This window comes from Cibotium barometz, chromosome 62 (genome assembly GCF_041138505.1).
Source record: "Cibotium barometz isolate CiBa-2024 chromosome 62, ASM4113850v1, whole genome shotgun sequence".
Lineage (NCBI taxonomy): Eukaryota > Viridiplantae > Streptophyta > Polypodiopsida > Cyatheales > Cibotiaceae > Cibotium > Cibotium barometz.
In genome coordinates this window covers 35743150-35766295 of record NC_141107.1, presented here as the reverse complement: position 1 = coordinate 35766295, position 23146 = coordinate 35743150, and the positions used below count along the sequence as shown (strand labels likewise).

The 23146-nt window shown below is 46.6% G+C and overlaps 1 protein-coding gene across 8 annotated transcripts in view; it reads right to left on the bottom strand.

Moving 5' to 3' along the window:
- LOC147604415 (uncharacterized) overlaps window positions 1-23146 on the bottom strand; it is a 146060-nt gene that overhangs the window by 83931 nt on the left and 38983 nt on the right. For all 8 annotated transcript variants that reach the window (XR_015265450.1, XR_015265451.1, XM_086795521.1 and 5 more), the window contains exon 4: window positions 686-788. Coding sequence is in view for 6 of the 8 variants with exons in the window: in XM_086795521.1 (XP_086651647.1) it covers window positions 686-788 (103 nt within the window). In the remaining 2 variants the exon portion in view is untranslated. The remainder of the gene's footprint in view (window positions 1-685; window positions 789-23146) is intronic.

Below are 23146 nucleotides of genomic sequence, written 5' to 3'. Positions count from 1 at the left end.
CGTGTACATACATACACTCAACAATGGAAGATTGGGATTGCATGAAGAGCACCAGTATAAGGCCTCTAGATAACACACCACCTTGCTTGTGAGCAAACAGTAGTGGCACCCCATACCGCCCATGGCAGTCACCATTGTGTTCAACAATCTGTGATCTAAATCTAGGGCTAGACAAGATCCAGTGGCTCGTCACTCGATTGAGTGAAACAATCAAATTAATCAGGACCATATTGAAGGAGTGATGGCATCCTAGTGTCTGATACATATCATAGTCTATTAGGCCCAACATAATTTCTCTAAACGTGGGGTCAACCTTTTTTGAAAGCAACAACCTAAAAAGTTAACAAATTATGTCTACACTTGTAAGGCAGCTGCAAGTTTTAAGATAGAAGGTAAGGTTGATAGAAGTACCAAAATCATGATAGAGCGTATCAAAAAAGGGCTCAGTAACCAATGTGAACTAGGGAAACCAATAAGCTCACAAGAACATAATTCCATCTCATACGAGTGAAAGCCACCAACTTTAATAAGCAGCTTCCACTTTCTCTAACTATTCAAGGGGCCTGATAAATTTCCATGCTTCACCAGAAAAATTTCAGAAACCTCACTACTCTTTTTTTTTCTCAAACACAGTTCAACTTGATGCGTTTCTAGATTCAGCTTTTACAACAAGACTTATGCATACCTTCAGAGTGTATTTGTGCCACAAGATCTGGACATCTATCCATGTTACTTCCAATGATGAACCATGTTGCACGGCAGTCATTCTCCTTCAGTATTTTTAAGAGCTGATTCAAGTAAAAACAACCAAATGGATCATGTCCTAAAACAATTACCTGAGGAAAATAGTCCCCATACAGTGTGACGTCACTCCTGTCAGGTCTTTACACATTCATCTTCCTTTATTTGTAATTGACAACCTGACCAACTCATTGTTGGGTCAAAAGTTATCATACAAACAAGTGTACTAGTCTAAAAAGTCATAAGAAACCTGTAATGGGCCCATACAGGATCCAGAATCCAATATAATAGATTAGACCTGCATCACTAATACCAACAGTGTCCAATTGGTTTTTCTTAATCCAATGATGATGCCAATAGTGGCATTGCTTGTGAAATAATTTTCCCAAGTAGTTATATGAAGGGCAATAAGTGGGATGATACTGCAATAAAAACAAAGAAAGATAACCAAGTATTTGCCTAGGACCAAGAGGTCCTAGGTTCAAAACTCCCCTTGGTGCTTCCTCGGTGGCATCGCCTACGGGTGGATAATTAAGTGCCTACAGCCGGTGAAAAATCCACAACTACCTGGAGGATCTTGGGTCTAAGGCCAGTCGGGAAAAAAAAAACATAGAAAGATAAAAATATGCAAAAATAGCAGCAAAAGTAACCAGCATTGCAAGCCTTTCAAGAAGACAGGAATACTTAAAACACAAACAGAAGTGTGGAGAATCATTTGCAGGTGTGAATACTTGACAAAGCAGACAGTAGGAGTCTTCCTACATTTCCCTTTTGAAATTGTTGCTGCACGGATGCCTTTATGGTTATGTTGCAAGATGCCTAGGGCAGGGATATCTCCATCCACAATTTCAATATATGTGCTTACAACGTGTCATTCTCGAGGGGCACAACATGGATGAGTAACTCCCTTTTCAAAATTTTCTCCCATTGTGTGGTTATGTTGCAAGATGCTGAGGGATATCTCCACCCACAATTTTTTTCCATTGTGTGGTCATGTTGCAAGATGCTGAGGGCAGGAATATCTCCACCCACAATTTCTATATATGTGCTTATTACAACATGTCATTCTTGAGAGGTACAACATGGATGAGTAACCCCCTTTTCAAAATTTTCTTCCATTCTGTGGAGAATTTTTATTGCAGACCGTCAGTCCCCAATTCCTAGTAACCTAGACAATTCAAACACTGTGATGCCTTTAAACAAGAGACACAAGAAATTTTGTGTTATTGAGACAAATGAGCCATGTATACAAAAAAGAAGACTAAAGAGGACCAATGCGCACTGAATCTGCCCTAGGAGGCGGTGCCTCTAATAACGGGGGTCGAAATCCTCCTTCACTGCATCTAGCAATGCGGGGTCTGGGAGAATGGTTGTGGGTTCTGTAAAGGCCTTTGGCACCCTTTGAGGCTCCCTCACATATTATATGATTGGCTTTGGGATAGGATCAGGGATACACTCACGTGGGGTCAGTGGTTTGTACTCAACCACTTGGTCAAGGACAGGCTCTAGTTCATCATGCACCTTCCTCAGAAGCTCTTGGGCTTGTTTATTCATTCTTTCTCCGACACAAGGTTGGGGTACTCTTTGAGTTTCTTTGGAAGGTTTGCATGGTCTATGGCTTCTTCTCTTTGGGAAGAGCTAGTTTGAGCGGGAGATCGCTTGTTGTCAAGAGGATACAAACCTAGCTACCATGTAGGAATTCAAGGAATAATGATTGATGTAATTACAGAATTTAAGACATAATATCACTTGCTCAGATACAACTTACAGACTATGTCGATGGCATGTGACAATTTCAATTGGGTAACTACATGTCGGAATATATCATAACACATGCCGCTTTGCTTTCAATTATTTGCCCTTCAGAACTTTGAACGTGGGTTACCGGACGTGAGCAAGCCAACAGCACCAAAATGTCCTTCCCTTCATGTGGAATGTACAAAGCCTAGGAGGCCCTTTCTAAAAGATGACCTTACAGGCTGAACTTCAGCAAGCGCCTTGATCCCCAGTCTCATTAATATTCTTCTTAACCACTAGAACCATGTAGTGACCAAATCCACATTTATGGCCTTGCCATTCTAGCCATGTCTCAACCGGAAAGCCTCCATAGGCAAAGAGCCATAGAAACAAGATTGCTTCAAAAATCATTTCAAACCCCTCGTTTCCCATACAGAACTTTCTGTACTTTGAAAATTTTATGAAAAGCTCCTTTATAAGAGTTTCTGAACCCCACCTACATGCAGTTTCTAAACACTTTCCTAAAGTTTCTCACATATATCATCAAGGCTCTTAAGAGACCTCCGTCCATATAAACTTGGCGATTGCTGGGCCATTTATCATCGAAACTTTGACATCCTTATTATTTGTCAAGGCGACCTTATGCTTTCAATTATAGTCCCCAAGCTGTTTCAAAAAGTGATGCATATGCTCAATGGTCTAATAAACAACTCAAGCAAAGTTGCCCTTGCTTAAGTTACAGTTGTCCCCCAAGACGGGCAGTATACATTTAAAAGGTGTGCCTCTATGCAACTCAAATTGTGCAATAACAAAGATTGACGACAGAACTCTATTTACTGATGTGGTACAATAGATAGCTATAAGCCCACACCCGTGTGTTCCTGTGAACAAAGCTTAGATGGATATTCTAGAACTCCTGAGATAAGAGGTTGTCTGCTAATAGAAGCTAGGACACAATAGATAGCGATGCAAAAAACTTGTGAGTAAAAATGAGCATTCACCAATTCTAAAGATTGACGAGCCCATAACGTCGAGCTCCCGCTGCAGTCCCACCCCGCTGTGTGAAGGAAATAATGATCACATATTTTCAGATTTGCAGATCAGCGTGTGCTTAATTGGATAGTGCTCGTCAAGAGCTTTGCAATGATATATAGGATGGGTGGAACATTTACATTAGATAGGTTTTTATGTAAGTTTTAATGTATGGACTTTAATAAGTGACTTTAGGACATTAGTAAGTGTGAAGACATTATGGTTTATTTTCAGCCATGAAGAGGCACATACAATTAACCTCTATTCATTCATGCAAACGTTGTTTTTGATAAGACTCATGAAATCAATAGTGCTTTCCATGTTCATTCAATCTGTTTCCTATATTCAAGCTTTAATAGTGATCTTGATTGAAGCATAAAGTTGAATTTCTTTATTATTGTGCACCTGTTGTCCATGCCTTCGCCCCCCTTTCTCTGACCTTCCCTCCCCATAGCCATCGATTCCGCCTCCCCCTCCCTCTTCTCCCGCTTCTTACGGGACCCAGAACAAAAGAGAAACACTTCAAATATGCAAACAAAGTATAAAGCAAGAAGCCACAAGAAATACAAATAGACAGCACACAGAGCTAGAACGGCCGGCCCCCCGTAGGAACTTCTTTATTACGTAGAAGTTTTACAAAGAATCCAAGGTGAGGGTGCAGTCATGCACCAGATTTTCCATAGTATACTCAGCAACTTTCCACAAAGCATAAACAAGCCTCACAACAAGCTCTCTTCCCAGAGCCAAGACAAAACAGTCCAAAAAGTTGCCCCAAAACTGTCTCAAAACAGTCCTAAATCAGCCCTGTAGGCGACTAATAAAAGACAAGCACCACTCAACTGTAATCACCAGATTGAAGACGGCCAGTAGTAGTGAGAGAGAGAAACCACCAGCTGCCGTCACACGTGTGGTTGTGCAGCTGCTGTCCGGCCAGCTGTAAGACCAGCTTGGAGACGGCCAGCAGACAAGGAACTGCACAGCAGCCCCTTTTTCGCATAACAGCGAGAGAGAACTGTTGCTGTACGGCTGTCTGTACAGCCAGCAGGTGGCCAGGTTTGGAGGCACCCAACAGAAAGGACAACCAGCAGTAAAGAAAAGCAGCACTGCTACCGTATGGCCTGCAGCTCTGCAGCAGCCAGTCGAGACAGAGAAAGAGAGATAACACTGCTGAGCAACCAGTCGTAAGAGCTGCTGTACGGCCTGCGCAAAGAGAAAGGGAGAATCTAACAGCTGCTGCCCGCCTGTGAGGATCTATACACATAGAAGAGAGAGAGAGAGAGATCAAACTGCAGTCGGCCACTGCTCTCATGCGCATGCCCTAAAAAGAACAGCCCCATGCCTTTTTTGAGTCAACTAGCCTAAAATAGGGCTCATGCTTTTCCTTTTTGCCCAAAGTGGCCTTGGCTGCCTAAAATATCTCTCTTTTTGCTTTTTACCAACTTGTTGCCCAAGTTTGAACCTAGGCGCCTTCTTTTGTCCAGTGATCCATGCCCAAATAATGATTTGTCCGGCCAAACTTTAATAATGTCTAGACACATTGACTTATAAACCATATAAGTCACATAACTGATTAAAATCCATGTTACTCATGCTTTGTGGCCATCTTTCAGGCCAATCCTTGCCCTTGGTTCCGTTGTGTGTGTGGGCTTGTCCCAAAACACTAATCAAAGCTAGTGAAAAGACCAAATGGTGACACTTCCCCTCTCCTTCACTCTGCTGCCCACTTGCGCCTACCTCAAGCCCGCCCTCCGCCTTGCCTCGCTCCTCGACCTCAGCCCCCACCTTTGTTCTGCCTCCACCTGCCTCCTCATCCTCACCATTTTGCCTCTCTTCGCCCTTTCGCCCCCCTGCGCAGCCCTCCAACCTATGCACCGCCTCCTGTCTCCTCCTGTGTGCACCCTCAGCATCCTCTTCCTTTCTGGTTTTTCACCCTCCCTCTTCAGTCACCCCTTTATCCTCAGCTATGGTGCTTCCTTTCCGGATTGTTCTTCATCGGTGAGAGTGGGCACCTCTGGTATTCACCTTCTAGGACTCCATGGCAGCTGCTCCATCATGCCCGACTGAGGCTGCCGTCCCCTTCCTTTTTTCAGAGGTGGACCTCCAGCTATTAGCTTCGACAGTTTCCTCCCTCACCGCCTCTTTTTTGTGGTTTGCACATCGTAGGGAGCATCCCGCGCATGGACATATTCGGGGTTTGCTCCAGGCAGCCCTTACATGGCAGTTCTACTTCTAGGCTTTAAGAAGGCCTATGACAGAGTCGGTTGGGCTTTCTTGGAGGGAACCATGCTTAGGATAGGATTTCCAGCAGAATGGATCAGAGGTGTCTCTGCCCTTTACTTGGCAGCTCTCATCCTCTCATCCAGGGGACAGGTTTTCGATTTCCAGATCCAATTTCCAGATCAGTCACACAGGGATGCCCCCTCGCCCCTTTCCTCTTCCTCTTCATAGCTGCAGCAAACGAGAAGTTTTTTTTTTTTTTTCAGAAAGAGACTTCTATTAAGTATGAGAAAAACATACAACAATCACAGCTATAAGCCGGAAAAGAATAGAATCACCCCAATATGTAAGGTGATTTCAACCACTCAGGAGCATCATGATGCCATGTAAGACCTGTGGTACTAAAGGAAAAGAAGATGCCATGGTCCCATTCCCGCATAAATATCACACGCTTCGCTTGCGTAGAACGAGAGGGCCCCGATATTCTTGAGCGGATAGCTGTAATTTGTGCTCGCTGAAGCTCCCGCCGTCACCCCCCCTGCTCGCGCTGCTCGCCCCTCGCCATCCCTCCCTCGCGCCCCGTCCCCCCCCCCTTCTTCTCGCCATCGCGCCCCCCCCCCCTTCTCCTCGCTTTCTCTCCCTCTCTCGCGCTGAAGCGCCCCCCCCCCCCCCCCCCCCCTTTCAGTTCGCCTTCGCGCCCCCTCCCCTCGTCAGCGCCCCGTCCCCCCCCCCCTTCCGCCAGCCCTCTCTCCCCCCACCGCCTCTCCTTTCGCGGTGCTCCCCCCCCCCCCCCCCCCCCCTCTTGCTGTTTCTTCGCCGCCTTACCCCCCCCCCCCCCCCCTTCTTGCTGTTTTTTTTCCGCCCCCTAGGGATCCTTCTTTTTTTTTTCTTTTTATCCTCCTGCCTTCCCTCTCCGCCCTTCGCGTGCAGCTCGGTTCTTGCAGGTATCGCATTCGCTCCGCCTTCGCCACACAGCTTCAGACTCTGATGGAGGCTCCTCCCGCCCCACCTCAGAGGGACTCTTCTGCAGCCCCCTCAACCGCCCCTGAGGATACCCCCATCAGGCTTTCTCTTTCGCCAGAAGAGGAAGCGATCCTCGCCGCAGAGGTGGAATGCCTCCAGGCACATTCCACCATCTGCCGTATAGTCGGCACTCGCCCCAGCAGAGGGGAGATCCGGGATCTTCTTCAAGCCTGCCTTCTTGCAGATGTGGGCAAGATCCTGGACGTACAGCTATTGGGCTGTGGACATTACCAGATCGAGTTCGAGGCCGCCCAGAGTGTTGCCAAGGTCCTCGCCATGAGTCCCCTTGACATGAGGGGTGGTCGGGCTTTCTTCAGACCTTGGCAGCATGGATTTGACCCAGCAGCGGCGGAGCAGGGAGAGCGCCTTTTTCATGTTACAGTTTGCTTCCCTGGACTCCGCCGGGAGTATCTTCCGCTCCTCCCCAGGCTCGGAGCATTGGTGGGCTCGGTACTAGAGACTGGCCCCTTAGCTGCTTCAGTGGTGGCCAGAGCAGCTGGGCTACCTTCGGTCAGAGTGTTGGTGTGTGACATCTCCTCCCTTCCTAAGGTCATTCAGCTACCTAGGATAGGGGGGGGATGGATAGATCAGAGAGTGGAGTTCTCGGGGCTCCCGAATCAGTGCTTCATTTGCAGGCAGGTCGGCCATCTGGCCAAGGCCTGCCCGATCGAGAAGGATGTGGGTTATGCTTCGGATGCCTCGGAGCAACAAAAACGTCAAAGACTTGATGTTGATGCAAGCTACACTCCGGTGAATGTTGGAGAGAATGCAGAGGAAAGTTCTCAGGTACCTTCTCCGGAGTTTGCACGTTTGCTTCTGCAGATCACTGGTGAGCTTCTGCAAGAATATGTGAAGGCAAATAGCGTGCAAATGGCTGCAGTAGATAATGGTGGTGTGGCTAATGTATGCATGGAGACTCCTTTGTTGCTACAACAGCTAGCAGATTTTCATGATCGTGCTGCTATCTTCTTCTTTACTGGGCGTATTCCGTTGTTGCCTCGTCTTAGAGCATGGTTGGGCCGCTTGGTGTCGCCTGAGGCACTTGAGGAGATTTATGATGGTCCAAGGCTTTTATGATATACTTTTTCGCACTCCGGAAGCCCGTAGGGCAGTCTTGGAGCAAGTGCCACTCTTTTTGGATGGGCAGTTGGTTCATGTGGTTCCGTGGAAGCCTATGGCAGAGTACCAAGATATGTTGCACCAGGCTTGCCCAGTTTGGGTTGAAGTGAAACAATTCCCACCAATGTTTTGGCGTGTTTTACCAGGTCTCATGCGAGGTATTGGTGATGTCTTGGTGGTGCCTCGAATGACATCTAGAAACCGAAATCGTCTATGCATGTTGTGGGATACTGGGAGACCTAGGCTGACACATTTGCGTGTCAATATGGCTGGGCTGCAACCTTTAATGTATGAATTGAGGTGGTGGCCATTGTTTCAAATGTGGTGAGATGGGCCACTTTGTCTCTGAATGTCCTAAGAAAGAACAAGTTGTTGCTACCAAGGATATCGTTGATGGGCAGTTGCCTGTGGAAGATGAGCATGACGCTCCTTTACATGATGCCCAGCACATGGATGTACATGTGGATGTTCAGAATGAGGTCGAGCAGCCATGGGTGGAAGTATGTCGTAAAAAGACACGATTTGTTGCCCCGCGGGGGGGATTTCTCAGATGCTATTTGGCGGGGGCCTTTGCGTACTCATCAAGGGCCCTTACATACATATGCTCGTCGCCCTTTGGGTTCAGGTGCCTAGCAACAGACCAGGATTGAGAGGCTGGGAGGCCAACTTTCTCAGGGTACTGGGGCTCTTGGGGTGGATAGAGTAGAACGCTATCCTATTAGAAGTCACCTAACAAAAGAAGCACAACAACAATTGCCTCTTGTGTTTGGTTCGAAGGGTGAGGTCATCTCGCCATGGGATGGTCATTACCCTTCGGCACGTGCTCGGGAACTCCAAGGGTAGTCTGAGATCACAAATACCATGTCTAAAAATGCAATGCTTCAAAAGGTTCGTGATTTGGCAGATTGTTCTCGGCCTAGTACACGGCCTTGTTGATTCCTTTTCTGGGAAGGCTTATGAAAATTGTACAATGGAATGTAAAGGGTATTTCTTCGCGCCAAAAGCAGTTCAGGCATGGTTGGGATGTTTTGTGTGCGGTTGAACATAAGCAGCATAAGTTGGCTGGCAAAGCCTATGTATATAAGGGGTTTCATGTTTTCTACAGCGGACATCCTGCTTCGCAGTCAGGTGTTATGTTTGCTGTTCGTTCGCAGTTTCAGCCTTCTCTTGTGATTCAAGATGTTCATGGAAGATTTCTAGTGATACAGATTGTTCGGGATGATACGCCTTTATGGTTGTTAGGGGTGTATGCTCCAAATAATGCTCGTGCACACCGTTTGCTGTGGAATGACTTGTGTGCTCTTTCAATCTCTCATCCTGGCTTTGTGATGGGAGACTTTAATATGTGTGTCTCCAGGGAGCAAGCCACGTCGCCTCATTCTGTAATGGATGGCCCGGAGAGAATGGCGTGGGAAGCTTTTACAGCAAGGTCGCTAAAACAAGACATGTGGTCTTGGTTGCATCCAGATGAAAGGGGTTACACTTATGCCTCACAACAGTTTCGGGGATGCTAGATTGGATAGGATGTATATTTTACATCAAGATCTCTTTTTGCGAGAGGTTCTTACTATGATGGTTGATCAGCGACAGGTTTTGTCGGATCATTGGCCGCTTGTGTTTGAAATGGTCTATCATCCTGTGGATGCATATAAAGGCTTGTTGGGATGCTTGCCTTTGCGCTTAAATCACACTTTTTTGGAGCATGAAGTTTTTGATGTTTATATGCATCGGTTGATACGACATTTCTCCACAAGAGTGTCCATGGCTGATTATCATGCTTGGCCAGTGTTCCTTACCAACACTCGGAAATTAGCGCGGCATTATGGTCTTGCTAATGCCTCTATACAAAAACAGCATGTGGCTCTTCTTGAGTCGCTTTTAAAGGGCTTGCAGGCGTTCATGTTTACTGACTCTATGGATGCTGAAGTTGTGGATGCCATAGAATGGCTGAAAAAGGAGCTATCTAGGATGCAGGAAGCACAATATGTTCGCTTTAAACTACTTGCACGTCTTGATGCTTTGCGGGATGCTAACTGTCAATCTCATCGCTTCTATGATAAGTTGCATCAAAAACATATGCGTGAGAATATTGTTAGGCTGATGGATGCCCAAGGCAACCTTGTTACTCAACCTTCTGAGGTTATTCAGCATTGCATCAGGTTTTATGAAGATTTGCTTGCCCCTCGAGAGGATGTCTCGCCGGCTGTCCTGGCTGCAAAAGGGAGTCATTGTTTGCTGAAGTACGATATCAAGTTGACCCTGATGTGGCAGTTCAGCTTGATGCTCCTATTACTCAAGGGGAAGTGGAAGCTGTTCTCTCCAAACTTCCCATGGGAAGAGCCCTGGTTGGGATGGTTTGACAAATGAGTTTTTTCGAAAATATGCTGATCAGCTTGCAGAGCCTTTGACGCTTATTTGTCAAAGGGTTTGGGATGAGGGATATATGCCTGCCGATTGGAAGTTGGGCATACTTCGTTTGTTGCCCAAAGTCCCTTCGCCTACTTCTTTGGCTCAATGGCGCCCGATCTCACTTATGGGTATTATGTATAAAATCTTTACAAAGATTTTTGCCAATCGCTTGCAGAAGGTGCTTCCTACTCTTATTCATCAATATCAATATGGATTTGTGCATGGCAGGAATATTTTGCATAATATTCTTAATGTTCAAATTGGAGTGGATTATGCCAAGGCAAAGAAGCAAGAGATTGTGATGGTGCAGCTGGATCTTGAAAAAGATTTTGATCATGTCAGCTAGTCTTTCCTTTCTCAGTTAATGACAGCCATGGGCTTTGGTCCCAAAATGGCTAATTTGGTGCATTTACTTGGCTCTGGCTCTATCACGCGGTTTATGCTCAATGGAGGACTTTCGGATGGTATTTCTCTCACCCGTTCTCTCCGGCAGGGCTGTCCTCTTAGCCCTCTTTTCTTTTTGCCATTGCCACTCATCCTATGTTATCTCGCCTAGATGCTATGGCATCGCATGGTGAAGTGGTTGGTTTGCATCTCCCTCATGGCAAGCAATTGGTTGCTCAAGCCCTTGCGGATGACACTTTTATGTTTCTCAGAGCCGAAAAAGCCAATATAGATCGACCAATGGAAGCTTGGAATAATTTTGCATTGGCTTCTGGGCTGAAAATAAATTCAACAAAATCAGCCCTCATTGTATGCACGGAATTTGATCTTGAGGCATTAGGGTGGCAAGGCCGTGTGGTGCATACAGGAGACATTGTTCGTCATCTTGGGTATCCGGTGGGTGTGGATGTAGACCCCCAAGCGCTTCTTGCTTGGATTTCTGCTCGGATCTCGGATAAATTTGTGTATTGGAAAGCTCAAGGGTGGCCTATGCACGTGAGGGTTAAGGTAGCTCAGGTTATTATGCTTAGCATGATTTCCTATTTTTTGCCTTTGCTACCTTGGACGCACAAATCTTTTCTCCGTTTGGTTGCTCCCATTCGGTTTATGCTGTGGAAGAGGCAAGGAAATATTATGGGTCAAACATGGATAGCTTGGAATCACATTACAACACCCAAAAGAATGGGTGAGGCTGCTTTACTGGATATCCGCTTGCATATGGTGGCGCGTAGGTGGGCGCTTTTTCAGGATGTGTGTTTGCAGGAGCAGCCTTGGGTATTCATGGCTCGTGACTTGATTGAGTTGGAGGGATTGTCACATGGACGGACACGTGTACAGGCTTCATGTTAGGACATTGTGAATGCGGCTCATCCTGTCCGTATTCGCTCATCTCACTTTTTATTTTATATTCTCCTTTCTTGGCATGAAGTTCTACTATTGGCTCGGTGGGATCCTGGTCATGAAAGACTACTTTTGAACTCTTTGCAGTTTGAAACATTTGTGGAGTCGCGTGTCATGTTTGGCCAGACAAGATGCTTCACGCATACGACTGAACCGCATGGTCAGGTTAGGCTTGGTTAGAATCCGAGATGCTGTGATACCTGGTCGTGAGACAGGCCATATTCGTTTCGTCGTATTCGGCAGCACTTTAGGGTTCCTCGGACATTTCAGCCACTATGGGTTGACATCATGCATGCAGTTGAGCCTTTTACTCCATTGCCTCGGCCATGCAGATCAGCCTTGGCTTGATTGGGCACTATGTAAATCTGGTGACTTGATAACACTTTCAGCTAACCAGGTCTATCATAAGCTCGTATCAGAGAAAGATTGGGTTTCAGCCAAGGCCAATAAGGTGTGGGGATTGCACAAGTCTAAATCATGGTGGTAGAAAACTCTTATGCGTGGTTGGCAGTCTAAACTCCCTTACCAAGGTAAGTTTTTCATTCGGAGGATGTTGGTGGGAGGGTTACCTACACGGGATCAGCTCAGCCGTCGTAAAATTACATTGGCCTCTTGCTTCTTCTGCACGACATGCACTGAAACAGTTATGCATCTGTTCATGAGTTGTCCAGTGGCCCGTCAGATTTGGTCTTTTGTCTCTCGCATTTGGGAGGCAGTAGAGAGGTCTACTGTTTTGGCTCATCAGTGGATATTTGGGATTTGTCCTCAAGTCATTACTTCGGACAGTCACCTTCTGATATTCCATTTCCTTAGATGGACAGGACTTTGGCATATTTGGACTACACGGAATGGGTTCATCTTTGATTCCTTGTCTGGAATACATGGGCACATTCTACGTATCCGCGGTTTGCTGCTTTGGCAGTTTTCTTCTCTTCTCTCAGCTCAGCTCTACTGGATGCAGATGTTATTTCGTTATGGTCTACGGCGGCTCGGCTGGCTCATCTTTGATGCTTTTATCTGGGATGCTTATTTCGCTAGGAGGCTTTCTTATTAGTGTACAGGTTTGCATGGTCATGATCCTTTAGAGGATCTTTTGTGGGGGTTTTTTTGGGGCCATAAGTTCTGTGTGAGCCATGTGGCTGATGTACATTTTTACATATAATATAAAACACCATTTCACGAAAAGAAAAATGAAATGATATGAAATGATATGATATATTGACGTCTCTAAGAGGCCATAGTGGTATGAGACCAAAACTGAGAGTACATCTGAAGTTGGTGTCTCATCAAAGAGAACAACTAAATGAGACTAAAAAGTACAATAAACTGATTGTCCTACAGTTATAAGAACAGAACTATAAGACTCCGAGATGATACCGAGTAGAAAATACTCGAAAATACTGAAAATTGTATATCAAGTAGATTTATGTATGCTGATCAATTGAAGTGTTGCCCTCTCCTTAGATCAAGTATCTCCGCCATGGGGCTGTCTAGAATGGAGAGGTCGTAGAAGCGAGGTAGGCGCCTCCGATTTTGAGCAATAATGGCTCTGATCTGGCGATGGTGAGGATGCCGTGGTCGGGATCTTGGTGGGCGTGGCCGACGAGCACGACATAAGATAACTCCTCTATCAGTGGTGATTCCCTGGGAGCATGGTCGGTGCCCTGATGGCCCAATGGAGGATGTATCAGGAGGTGTGTGGGCTGGGGTGCTGGTGCCGAAGAAATCTGTCAGGATATTCTGTCTAGGTACATCATGGCTCGGCCTCCTGTCTGCCAAGAGAGTCTCTCTGCGTCTCCTGAGCTCAAGTAGAAACAATCCGAGGCATCTCTGATCCTCAAACTCCATGACCCTGAAGAGGCAGTGATATCTCCCTCGGATCTCATAATAGACTGTACATCACCAAATGTAGTGTTCCTCTGTCTCTACCTCCTGGTATAGCTGACAAATGCGGTCATCCAAGATCTGATGCACATATCTCCATGTCTCATTCCGCAGCTGATGTGATGAGGTCCGGATCTGTCCAATGGCACAATGTATCCCATGTGATAGGTGTACATCCATGTACGCCGGGCGGGTGATAAAATCATCCGGTGAGAGGTGTAGAAAATGGCTCTTGTAGTGAGCCATTTTCGTGCCCAAGGGCTCAAGGGGGCTAGTCCATGTCCTCTCTGTGTCCACTCTGATGATATCCATCCTGATCACGCGGTTTTGCTCTGAGCGGGTGAGATCCAAAAATGGACAATCCAAACTGTATTGAAAGGGTGGTAGTGCCTCTATCCGCAAACCATGTAGGTCAAACCATGATCTCATCTGAGCGTACCAACAATGAGTATCTCCATCCTCTGCCAACTGTATGGATGAGGTCAATGCCAATTGGGAGAACCTCTGTTGAGGGAGCTCCCATAGCCGCTGTAAAAAGGTAACTGCCTGGAATAGGGCCTCGGTTACTACTGGTGGGCACCCAGCTCAGCCCGAACAATCTCATGTGGTACTGATGATTTGCTCCGAATCATGCGGGCAATCATCATTATCAATGGTCTCTCCATTTGCCTCCATCCCTCATCTGTCCCTCTCTGAGATCTGTGATGTATACTAGGTCCCCAAATTGGAGCTCCGTACAGGAGGGTCGGTGTGACAAGCGTATCAAATAGCCACAATTTGGTGAGTGGCTCCTGAAACTGTATGTGTGCGCACTGCCCTCTCAAGTGCCCCCAAGGCTACATGCCCTCGAGCTAATTTAGCTGCTGCTGCCTCCTTCAGGGAGAAACGCGGTCCTGTGAAAGTAACTCCCAAGTAGACATATGACCTGACGTACTCTACCCGCTTCCCTCGGAAAGTGAACTGAGGCTCCGATCTCGTCACCCATGCCTGTGTGGTGTTAAACACCATAATCTTGGTTTTCCCAAGGTTCACTGTCAGATCTTTATCCGCACAGAAAGCCTGTAATGCATCCAGGTATCTCTGTAATCCCTCCGGAGAGTCTGAGATTAGAACAATATCATCAGCATATAACAAGATGGATATCAACACCCCTGCTAGGCATGCCCCTGGGCCTCCCAATCTGTCTACATAATCAGAGACCGCATCAATGTACAGTCCAAAGAGGGTGGGCGATAGCAGGCATCCCTGCTTCACCCCTATCGTGCAGGTCACCCTATCAGATAGTCCGCCTGGAGCTCGGACTCTGCCTGTCACAAACTCATACGAAGCATATATCCCCCACTCACAGAGAGAGAGAGAGAGAGAGAGAGAGAGACAGAAAGAAAGAAAGAAAGATATGAGTAGCATCACCTCCTAGTAGATGGTATACCACTCTTCAAAATATCAAGCATGGGGCTAATGAGTATGGCCGAGAGGTCTCCCTCAGCTATGTCACGTGGAAAGGTACCTCGATGGCAGTGGATCATGTCCTGGATCTAGAGCTGATGAGGGGATCGTGTCCGACGGCCAGGGGGCCGTCGGGGGCGTTGGGGTGCGGAGGCCCAATCCGAGGTAACTCCTCTCAGGCAAGGTATGTCCACAGAAGCTCGAGGTGGGTCCACAAGATCTACTATATCGGTGTCCTCCACCTCTTGGGTCCGGAAGAAACTGGTGATGGTTGGTTGGCGAGGGAGGGGGCACGGTGACTGGGGCCGAAGCTCTGTCAAGAAAGTGTCGATATGTCTGCGGAGCTCAAGCAGGAAGAGTCCTAGGCAACGCTGGTCTGAGAAGTCAATGATCTTGGAGAGTGGACCAAATCCCTCACGAAACAGGCAGTGAAACCTCCCTCGGATCTCATAATATACTCCTCCCTCGGATCTCATAATATACTCGGCAGCGGCATATGTAATGTTCCTCCATCTCTCAACCTCTATGTGGCATAATTGGCAGATCCTCTCATTAGGGCATCCTATATCTGTAGCGGTGGTAGAGAGCCATAACCTTGGAGTAGAGAACCACCAAGAATAGAGAAGAGTTGCCAACATGGTAGAGGTTAGTTTGCAACAGTAGAGCCTGCCCAAATGAAGAGAGAGGCCTCCAATTTATAGATTTGGGACTCTCATGAGCTAGAATGGCAAATAAAAGCTATGATGACAAGTGACATGTGTGAGACCACATGTCTCACTTTGATCCACTATCTTGCCACATGTTCCAATTTAAGAGATGGTTCCCACCCATAAACTTCATCTCTAAAAAGATATCAACTCATAGACATTCTATCAAAGGTGCTTCAGCAATTTTGCCTAGCTTACGGATGTAATGATGAGAATGGAATTTCCGTTGGGGGTTGTCCAAAAATAGTAACCCTTCTAGATTTTAGGAGTGTGATTTTTTGCATTCCACCTTATTAGAAATGTATGTGGGCACCATGTCGAACCATGTTTCAATACTAGATCTCTCCCAAATCCCCTGAAGCTCACCATACATGTTTTCTACTTGAGATGTGAGCTCCAATATCCATTTTTTTCTCCAAGAAACCATCTCAAGTGCCTAGACCAAGCTTCAAGCGCTAGATCTTTTGTATCGGATGATCCCCCAGTCCCAAAGCTTGTACTTTCCAAATATTTAGACGTCATGGGGTCAACCAGACCCCTTTCGTACTAGGAAATGTCTGGGCTAGTGACATCCTCCCTAGCTTCTTAAAAGTTATCCGCAACTATAAGCTTCAAGCTACATATCCAAGATATAATCATGTCCCATCAAGTGGGCGAGACAGTCTCAAAAATCCAATATAACTGAAAGAATCCATGCCCCAAATAAATGGGCAAGACTAAATAAGTCTCCATGTAATACCAATATCAAAATCATGTCCCAAATAAATGGGCGAGACAAATCCATCCCATAAGTCCAGATATCATAATCATGTCCCAAATAAGTGGGTGAGATAACAATTCCATGAGTCCAAATATCATAATCATGTCCCAAATAAACCGGTGAGACAAAACAGTCCAATAAGTCTAGATATCATTATCATGTCCCAAATAAATGGGCGAGACAAAATAGTCCCATGAGTCCAGTATCATAATCATGTCCCAAATAAATTGGCGAGAGAAAATTGTCACATAAGTCCAGATATCATAACCATGGGCCAAATAAATGGGCGAGACTAATGAGTCTCCATAATACAAATATCCAAATCATATCTCTATGTCCATACTCCAAGTCAAATCCACCAACTCCAAGGAGCAGTTACTCGTTCCCCAATTTCTAGTGTCATGTCAAATGCATGCTACTCTCCACACTAGCTTCCATGTTTATGCATGCAAACACTAGGCCAAGAAATAGAAGACCGATTGACCGTGCACGCGGATCTAGAGCATCCATTGGATGTGAGCTAGACATCAAGTCCCTAGCATACCAAATTCCAGTCCACTAACACTTCGCGTCGACACAAGTTGTCAGTCCACATGACGACCCTTGGCGTAGACATAAGTCCCTACCAACCAGGCATCATATGCACATGACCCTTCGCATACACATAGTCCCCTGCCAACCAAGCGTCATGTCCACATGACCTTTGGCGTAGACATAAGTTCCCTACCAACCAGGCATCATGTCCACTCTACCACTTGCACTCCATGTTGGTACTCTCATTACACACCTTGGATGAGAGGTGGGCTCAAGTGTGTAGCATAAGATAAGAATCACTCACATGCATACATATCCTAGTGCACATAAGCATTTCTGCTACGCATACTTTATAGGCATTTCAGCCACCCAATAGTTTTACAGGTTTCAACCACCAATAGAAATCTATAGAAAAATCCTTGATCCATGAGTTGTCATGTGCTCCACGAATCCAATACCCAGTGAAGGGAGCCATAAATCCATATGATAATTATGTATACCATAGATACCAAGCTTTTCAACCACTCAAAATGTTTCCCTTTAACAACTCAAGGCAAACAATTCACCCTTCTCCTTGCACACACATACAAGGGTAAACACTTATCCAAAATGCATATTTGCTAAATAAAAAACAAATAACAATGGAAAAGTACTTATCTCTTGTTGGTAAAATTCGTAGTGTGGAAGAGAATGCTAGGGTTCGATAGAATAACCCAAATACCAATAAACTGGTGCAAGCACAAGAGCGAAGTCCATGCTTCCAAAATAGATTACACGAACTCATATATCCATAAGCCAAACATTCTTTTGCTTGTGTTACTCATGATGCATGCCTGCTTTCATAAGTAGATAGGGTCGCAATGTTTAACTACACTAATAGCCAACGTTTATAGCCCAATAGGATCATCTTCATACAAGAGTGTCAAAAAGCCAAAGCTCAGATACCAATGTAACTCGGAGTGGGCCGGCAAGGGATCTCAAAACACTTGACCATTAATGCCATTAAACATTTAAATTGGCCACAGTCTTAAACATTGTTATGTACCTAGTGCTAATCTTTAGGATTAGTTGTCTAACCCAACAGTGTTAGGGAAGTCCTGCGATTAGAGGAAGCAAGCTAATACAAGCAGCAAAGGCTCATATAATACCAAGTATACTCGCTATTTATGACCGAACACCTATTTATAGCAGCAGTAGCCACTATATATGTCACGTGCATCCCACACTTGGATGCCATGTAGACATATCTGAACAAGAAGGTGCAAGACCTGGGGTGGAAAACTAGTCCCATGTGAGCCCAGTCCGAGACGAGTCAGCCAAGGTTCCACTCCATTCGTCCGAGGTCGGGTGTGCATTGTCCTACACATGAAACACTGCCAGTCCGCACTATGAGTCTCCCTCTGGAATGATGTCAGTTGCTCTATGTGTTTGGTCTGTGGCCAGATGCCAGACAGCTGTGTAGGTTGCATGTAGAAGGGGCTATCCCTTAGGGCTACCCCAAAAAGGGGATTATACCTCGTGTTTGGGCAGGGGGTAGGCCTTAGGCCACCCCAAGGGGCCCATGGCCCTTGCCCACCAGCCCAAGGAAGGGCTGGGCAGGCTGTTGGCCAGCCCAAGAGGGCTTGGCCAGGCAGCCGACTTGCCTTGGGCCAGCCCAACCAGTTGGCTAGCCCATAGGGCAGCCTGGACTGCAAGCGGCCAGAGCCCAAAAGGCTGTCCAGCAGCCTGCACAAGTGGCCAGTCAGTCTAGTGTTTTTTCAGCATTAAATGCTACTTTATGCAGTCGTGAGGCTTTTTCAGTCAGCCGACCTGGATAAAACCAGCCGACAAGCATTAGAGAGGGGTATATAAACCCAAAGCATAAATCAGTTCCAACTATCTCATATTTCACCAAGTGCTGAAGCCAATCAAGGGGCCAGGACAGCCAAGGAGAAGCTAACGCAAGGGTGAAGGATTGAAGGTCAAGGGCAGAGGATTCTCCTCAGCCAAGAAGGTTCAGGTTCAGTCTTTTATTTTCACATTTGCATCATTCTAATAAAAGCAAATACACCATTCGTGGTGGGGGCCCTACAGAGGGTATTCGGGACCCAATATTGTGTCCTCTTCTCCCTCTCTCTTTCTCTCTCTATTTTTTGCACGTCTATATTCAGTTTTGTACATTATTTTTGTCGCGAAAAATGTGTTGATTTCTGAGCATTGAAGTTACTGATCTCCCCTGAAGCTTCCGCATGTTACAGTGGTATCAGAGCCTACTTCAAGTGTAAAGATTCAACAAGAAATCAGAATTTCTTTCTCGCTCGTGTGGTCGATGGACCACCCCTTTCGGAGTGACTCCTGTTCCTCGAAGGACGGTTGGTTTTCAGCCTCCGGAAGTCTCCACACACATAGTAGATGGTCAAATTGCGCTCCGGAAAGGAGGTGCATTTTCCTGCTATGGCGAGCTTCGACGACGAGATAGACCAAGAACCTTGGGGACCAAAGTGCACCAAGCAGCCCAGCTAAGACATGAGTGTTAAAGAGATGTTCCAACAAATGATGCAAGCAATCGCAGACTAAAGTACCAAGTTGGAAGAGCAGAAGGTGCAGATACTGACTCTGGAAGAGCGCACCTATTCTCCAGCTCTGCGTTTTCCGTCTCCTCCTCCCGCTCCTTCCGTTTCCCAGATTCTAGATCCTCTACACAAGTACCCTCTCGAAGGGTCACGACCACAACCGAGTTCGATGCTTGAGTTGCAAATGCGTGCATTGGAGATCCGACAACGTGAAGACAAAGCCATGCGACGCGTGGAACATGAGTGATACCTTGCGGCTTTGGACACAAGACTGACAACAGCGGCTTCCTCAAATCATTTTTCCAAGAAAATGAATTTTAGTAAGTATAATGGTAAACTCGACCCCACAACTCTTTATTCATGGTTGCATCAATTTGAAGCTTACTTTGCCGCAGTTAGAAAAAATGATACTGACAGGGTGATCTTAGCCAGTTGATACTCGGAAGGTGATTGGGTGTATCTTTAGATTATGAAGCAAAGGTTGAAACAGGTGAGCAAGCGATGCCCAAAGTTATCATTCAGGAGCTTCGGACCTTTTTCCATCTAGAGAAAGATTAACGAGGTTTCAATGAAGTTGAAGCTACCTCCGAGTTACTATGCACAATGTGTTCCATGTCAGTTGGTTAAAACCATACGCACGTCCGATCCCTTCAGAAGTGAAGGACGAGGCGGAACCAGATATCATTGATGAAGCTGAAGTGATGGTTCCAGAACAGATCCTTTTGCACCGCTTCAAGCATGCCTGAAGCGGTGCAAAAGGCATGCTTGAAGCGGTGCAAAAGGATCTGTTCTGGAACCATCACTTCAGCTTCATCAATGATATCTGGTTCCGCCTCGTCCTTCACTTCTGAAGGGATCGGACCTGCGTATGGTTTTAACCAACTGACATGGAACACATTGTGCATAGTCCAACTCGGAGGTAGCCTCAACTTCATTGAAACCTCGTTAATCTTTCTCTGGATGGGAGAAGGTCCGAAGCTCCTGAATAACAACTTTGGGCATTGCTTGCCCACCTGTTTCAACCTTTGCTTCATAATCCGAAGATACACCCAATCACCTTCCGAAAACTTCATACCCCTTCGGTCTTTGTTGGCCTGTCGAGTATAGGCCTCCTGCGCTTTAGCCAACCTATCTTTTATTGACTCCAAAATCTCCTGGTAAGACTTTGTCAATCTATTCGCTTTCAGGTACTCAAGACGATATTCTAGTCAGTAGCGACTGGAATGGTCTTTCAAATGCTGCTTCATATGGAGTCCTGCCAATAGCTGAAGAAAAAGAATCATTCAAAACAGCTTGTACTAAAGGCAAATAAGATTCCCACTTACCTTGTTGATCGTGTACATAACACTGCAGCACATCAAAGGCCAACTGGTTGTAGATTTCTGTCTGGCCGTCTATCTGTGGGTGAAATGCACTTGAAAAATTTAATTTAGTACCAAAGTTATCAAACAATGCCCTCCAAAAATGACTAGTAAACTTGGCATCTCAGTTTGTTAGAAATATGCATCTCACGTGAGAATGGCCTCTTAGCTGTGGATAAGATATATATTTATTTATCTTGTTTACACTTTGTTGAGTCGGCCAACTTCATTTGGGAGGTATATAAGGAATTGCCCACCATTGTAACATTCACTCATTTTTGCTGTAATCAAAGGCCGCCTTGCCTATCAACTCTCTCTCTCTCTCTCCTATCTCGCGTGTGTGTGTGTGTGCTTCTGCGCTCTCAATTCTGACATGGTATCAGAGCTCAGCGTTTTGGGCTGATCATTGGAGCAGGTGTGTATCGGGGCTGGGCAGCATCACTACAACACCACAAGACGACCTTGCACACGGCGGCAAACGCAATGACGACTACAGCCGACAGCCAGCAACAGCCGTGTAGGAGAAGTCGGTAGGCAGCAACACAAGGCAAGGCAAACAAAGCTATTCAAGCGAAGCAGGCATGGAGGTAACGCGTGGCCCGTGTGGTAGGTGCAGAGGCAGGAGGCCGACACGCGCACACTTTTGCCATGCGGTGGTGTGTCCTTTGTTTTGCAAGCATGAGTCCGCCTTGCACCAGCAAGGATGAGAAGTTGACTGGTGATAACTATGCTCATTGGAAGTTACTTATGCGGGTATGGTTCATTCACGAGGGGCTATGGGAACTCGTTCAGGGCACTGAGAAGCAACCAGAACGTCCTCTTCTAGCCAGCACTCGTAGATGGACTCAAGCCAAAGAGGATGAGTTTCAGGAGGAACTTGAGGATTGAAATGATCGCGACACCAAGGCGCTTTCGGCAATTGTGCGTTGTCTTTCCCTTGAGATATCTCCGGCAGTGCAAACACTGTCCAACGCCCACACTGTCTCGTTCAGATTGGAGCATCTCTATGCCAGGGATTCATCAATGCAGGCCGTCACTCTTCAAGGTCAGTTATACACTCTTCAGTTTCCAACCAGTGGATCTATGCAGGGTTTCTTAATGAAGGCCAAGGGTATTCATGACCAGTTACTGGCAATGAATGCTGCTTTGACCTCTTCCCAGCTTGCAGCACTGATCCTTACAAAGCTTCCTCCTGAGTATGATATGGTTGCCAGAGCCCTAAGATCCCAGATCTCCAAGGACAAGCTTGATTTTGAAAATTTGAGTTCTCTTCTTTTGGAAGAAGAGATGGTTCTTATCTCTCAAGACAAGTTGCAAAATCATTCTATTCGGTCCGGTGATCAGGCTCTTGCGAGTGTTAGGTAAGGCAGGTTCTATGGTACCGGGGCTATGGATCATAGTCACAGGGGACGGAAGGGACGTCTGCTTGGAACGCGGGGACGCCGAATCGGAACGGAACAGTGACGGGGACGGACGGACGTCCCCCACGATGCGTCACTCACAGGGGACGGGGACGGGGATGCCGCAGGAATGGGGACGCCAGTGGGGGACGGCTCTGTGGAGGGACGGCAGAGAGCCGTTGCGTTTTTTTCAGGCTGTTTTTTTGCCGTTGTGCTCGCCGTTTTTGGCCGTTGCGCTTGCCGTTTCTAGCCGTTTATGGCTGTTGGCTTGGCCTTGGGCCTTGGCCCTTGAGCCTTGAGCCTTTGAGGCTTGGGCCTCTCTCTCTCTCTTGCCCTTGAGGCTTTCCTCTCTCTCTCTTGCCCTTGAGGCTTTCCTCTCTCTCTCTCTTACCTATCTATATAAGAACAAGCCTCTACAAGGCTACAAGCACACACAACTCTCAAGGCTCAAGCTTTCAAGCTTCTTCTAGCTTCCAACTTCCAAGTTCCAAGCCTCTAGGCTCTCACACAAGGCCCGCAGGCCACCGCCCTACTATCTAGATTCTAGACTCTCTCTCTCTCTCTCTCTCTCTCTCTCTCTCTCTCTCTCACCTCTCCCTCAAGCCTCTTGAGTCTTCCAACTTCCAAGCCTCTAGGCTCTAGGCCTCCCTCTTGGTCTTCCAACATCTAAGCCTCTAGCCTCTAGGCGCTAGGCTCTGTGCACACATACAGTTTCAAGAGCCACGCACCAAATTGTGGCTATTTAATACGCTTGTCACACCGACCCTCCTGTACAGAGCTCCAATTTGGGGGCCCAATATACATCACAAATCTCAGAGAGGGACAGATGAGGGATGGAGGCAAATGGAGAGACCACTGATTATGATGATTGCCCGCATGA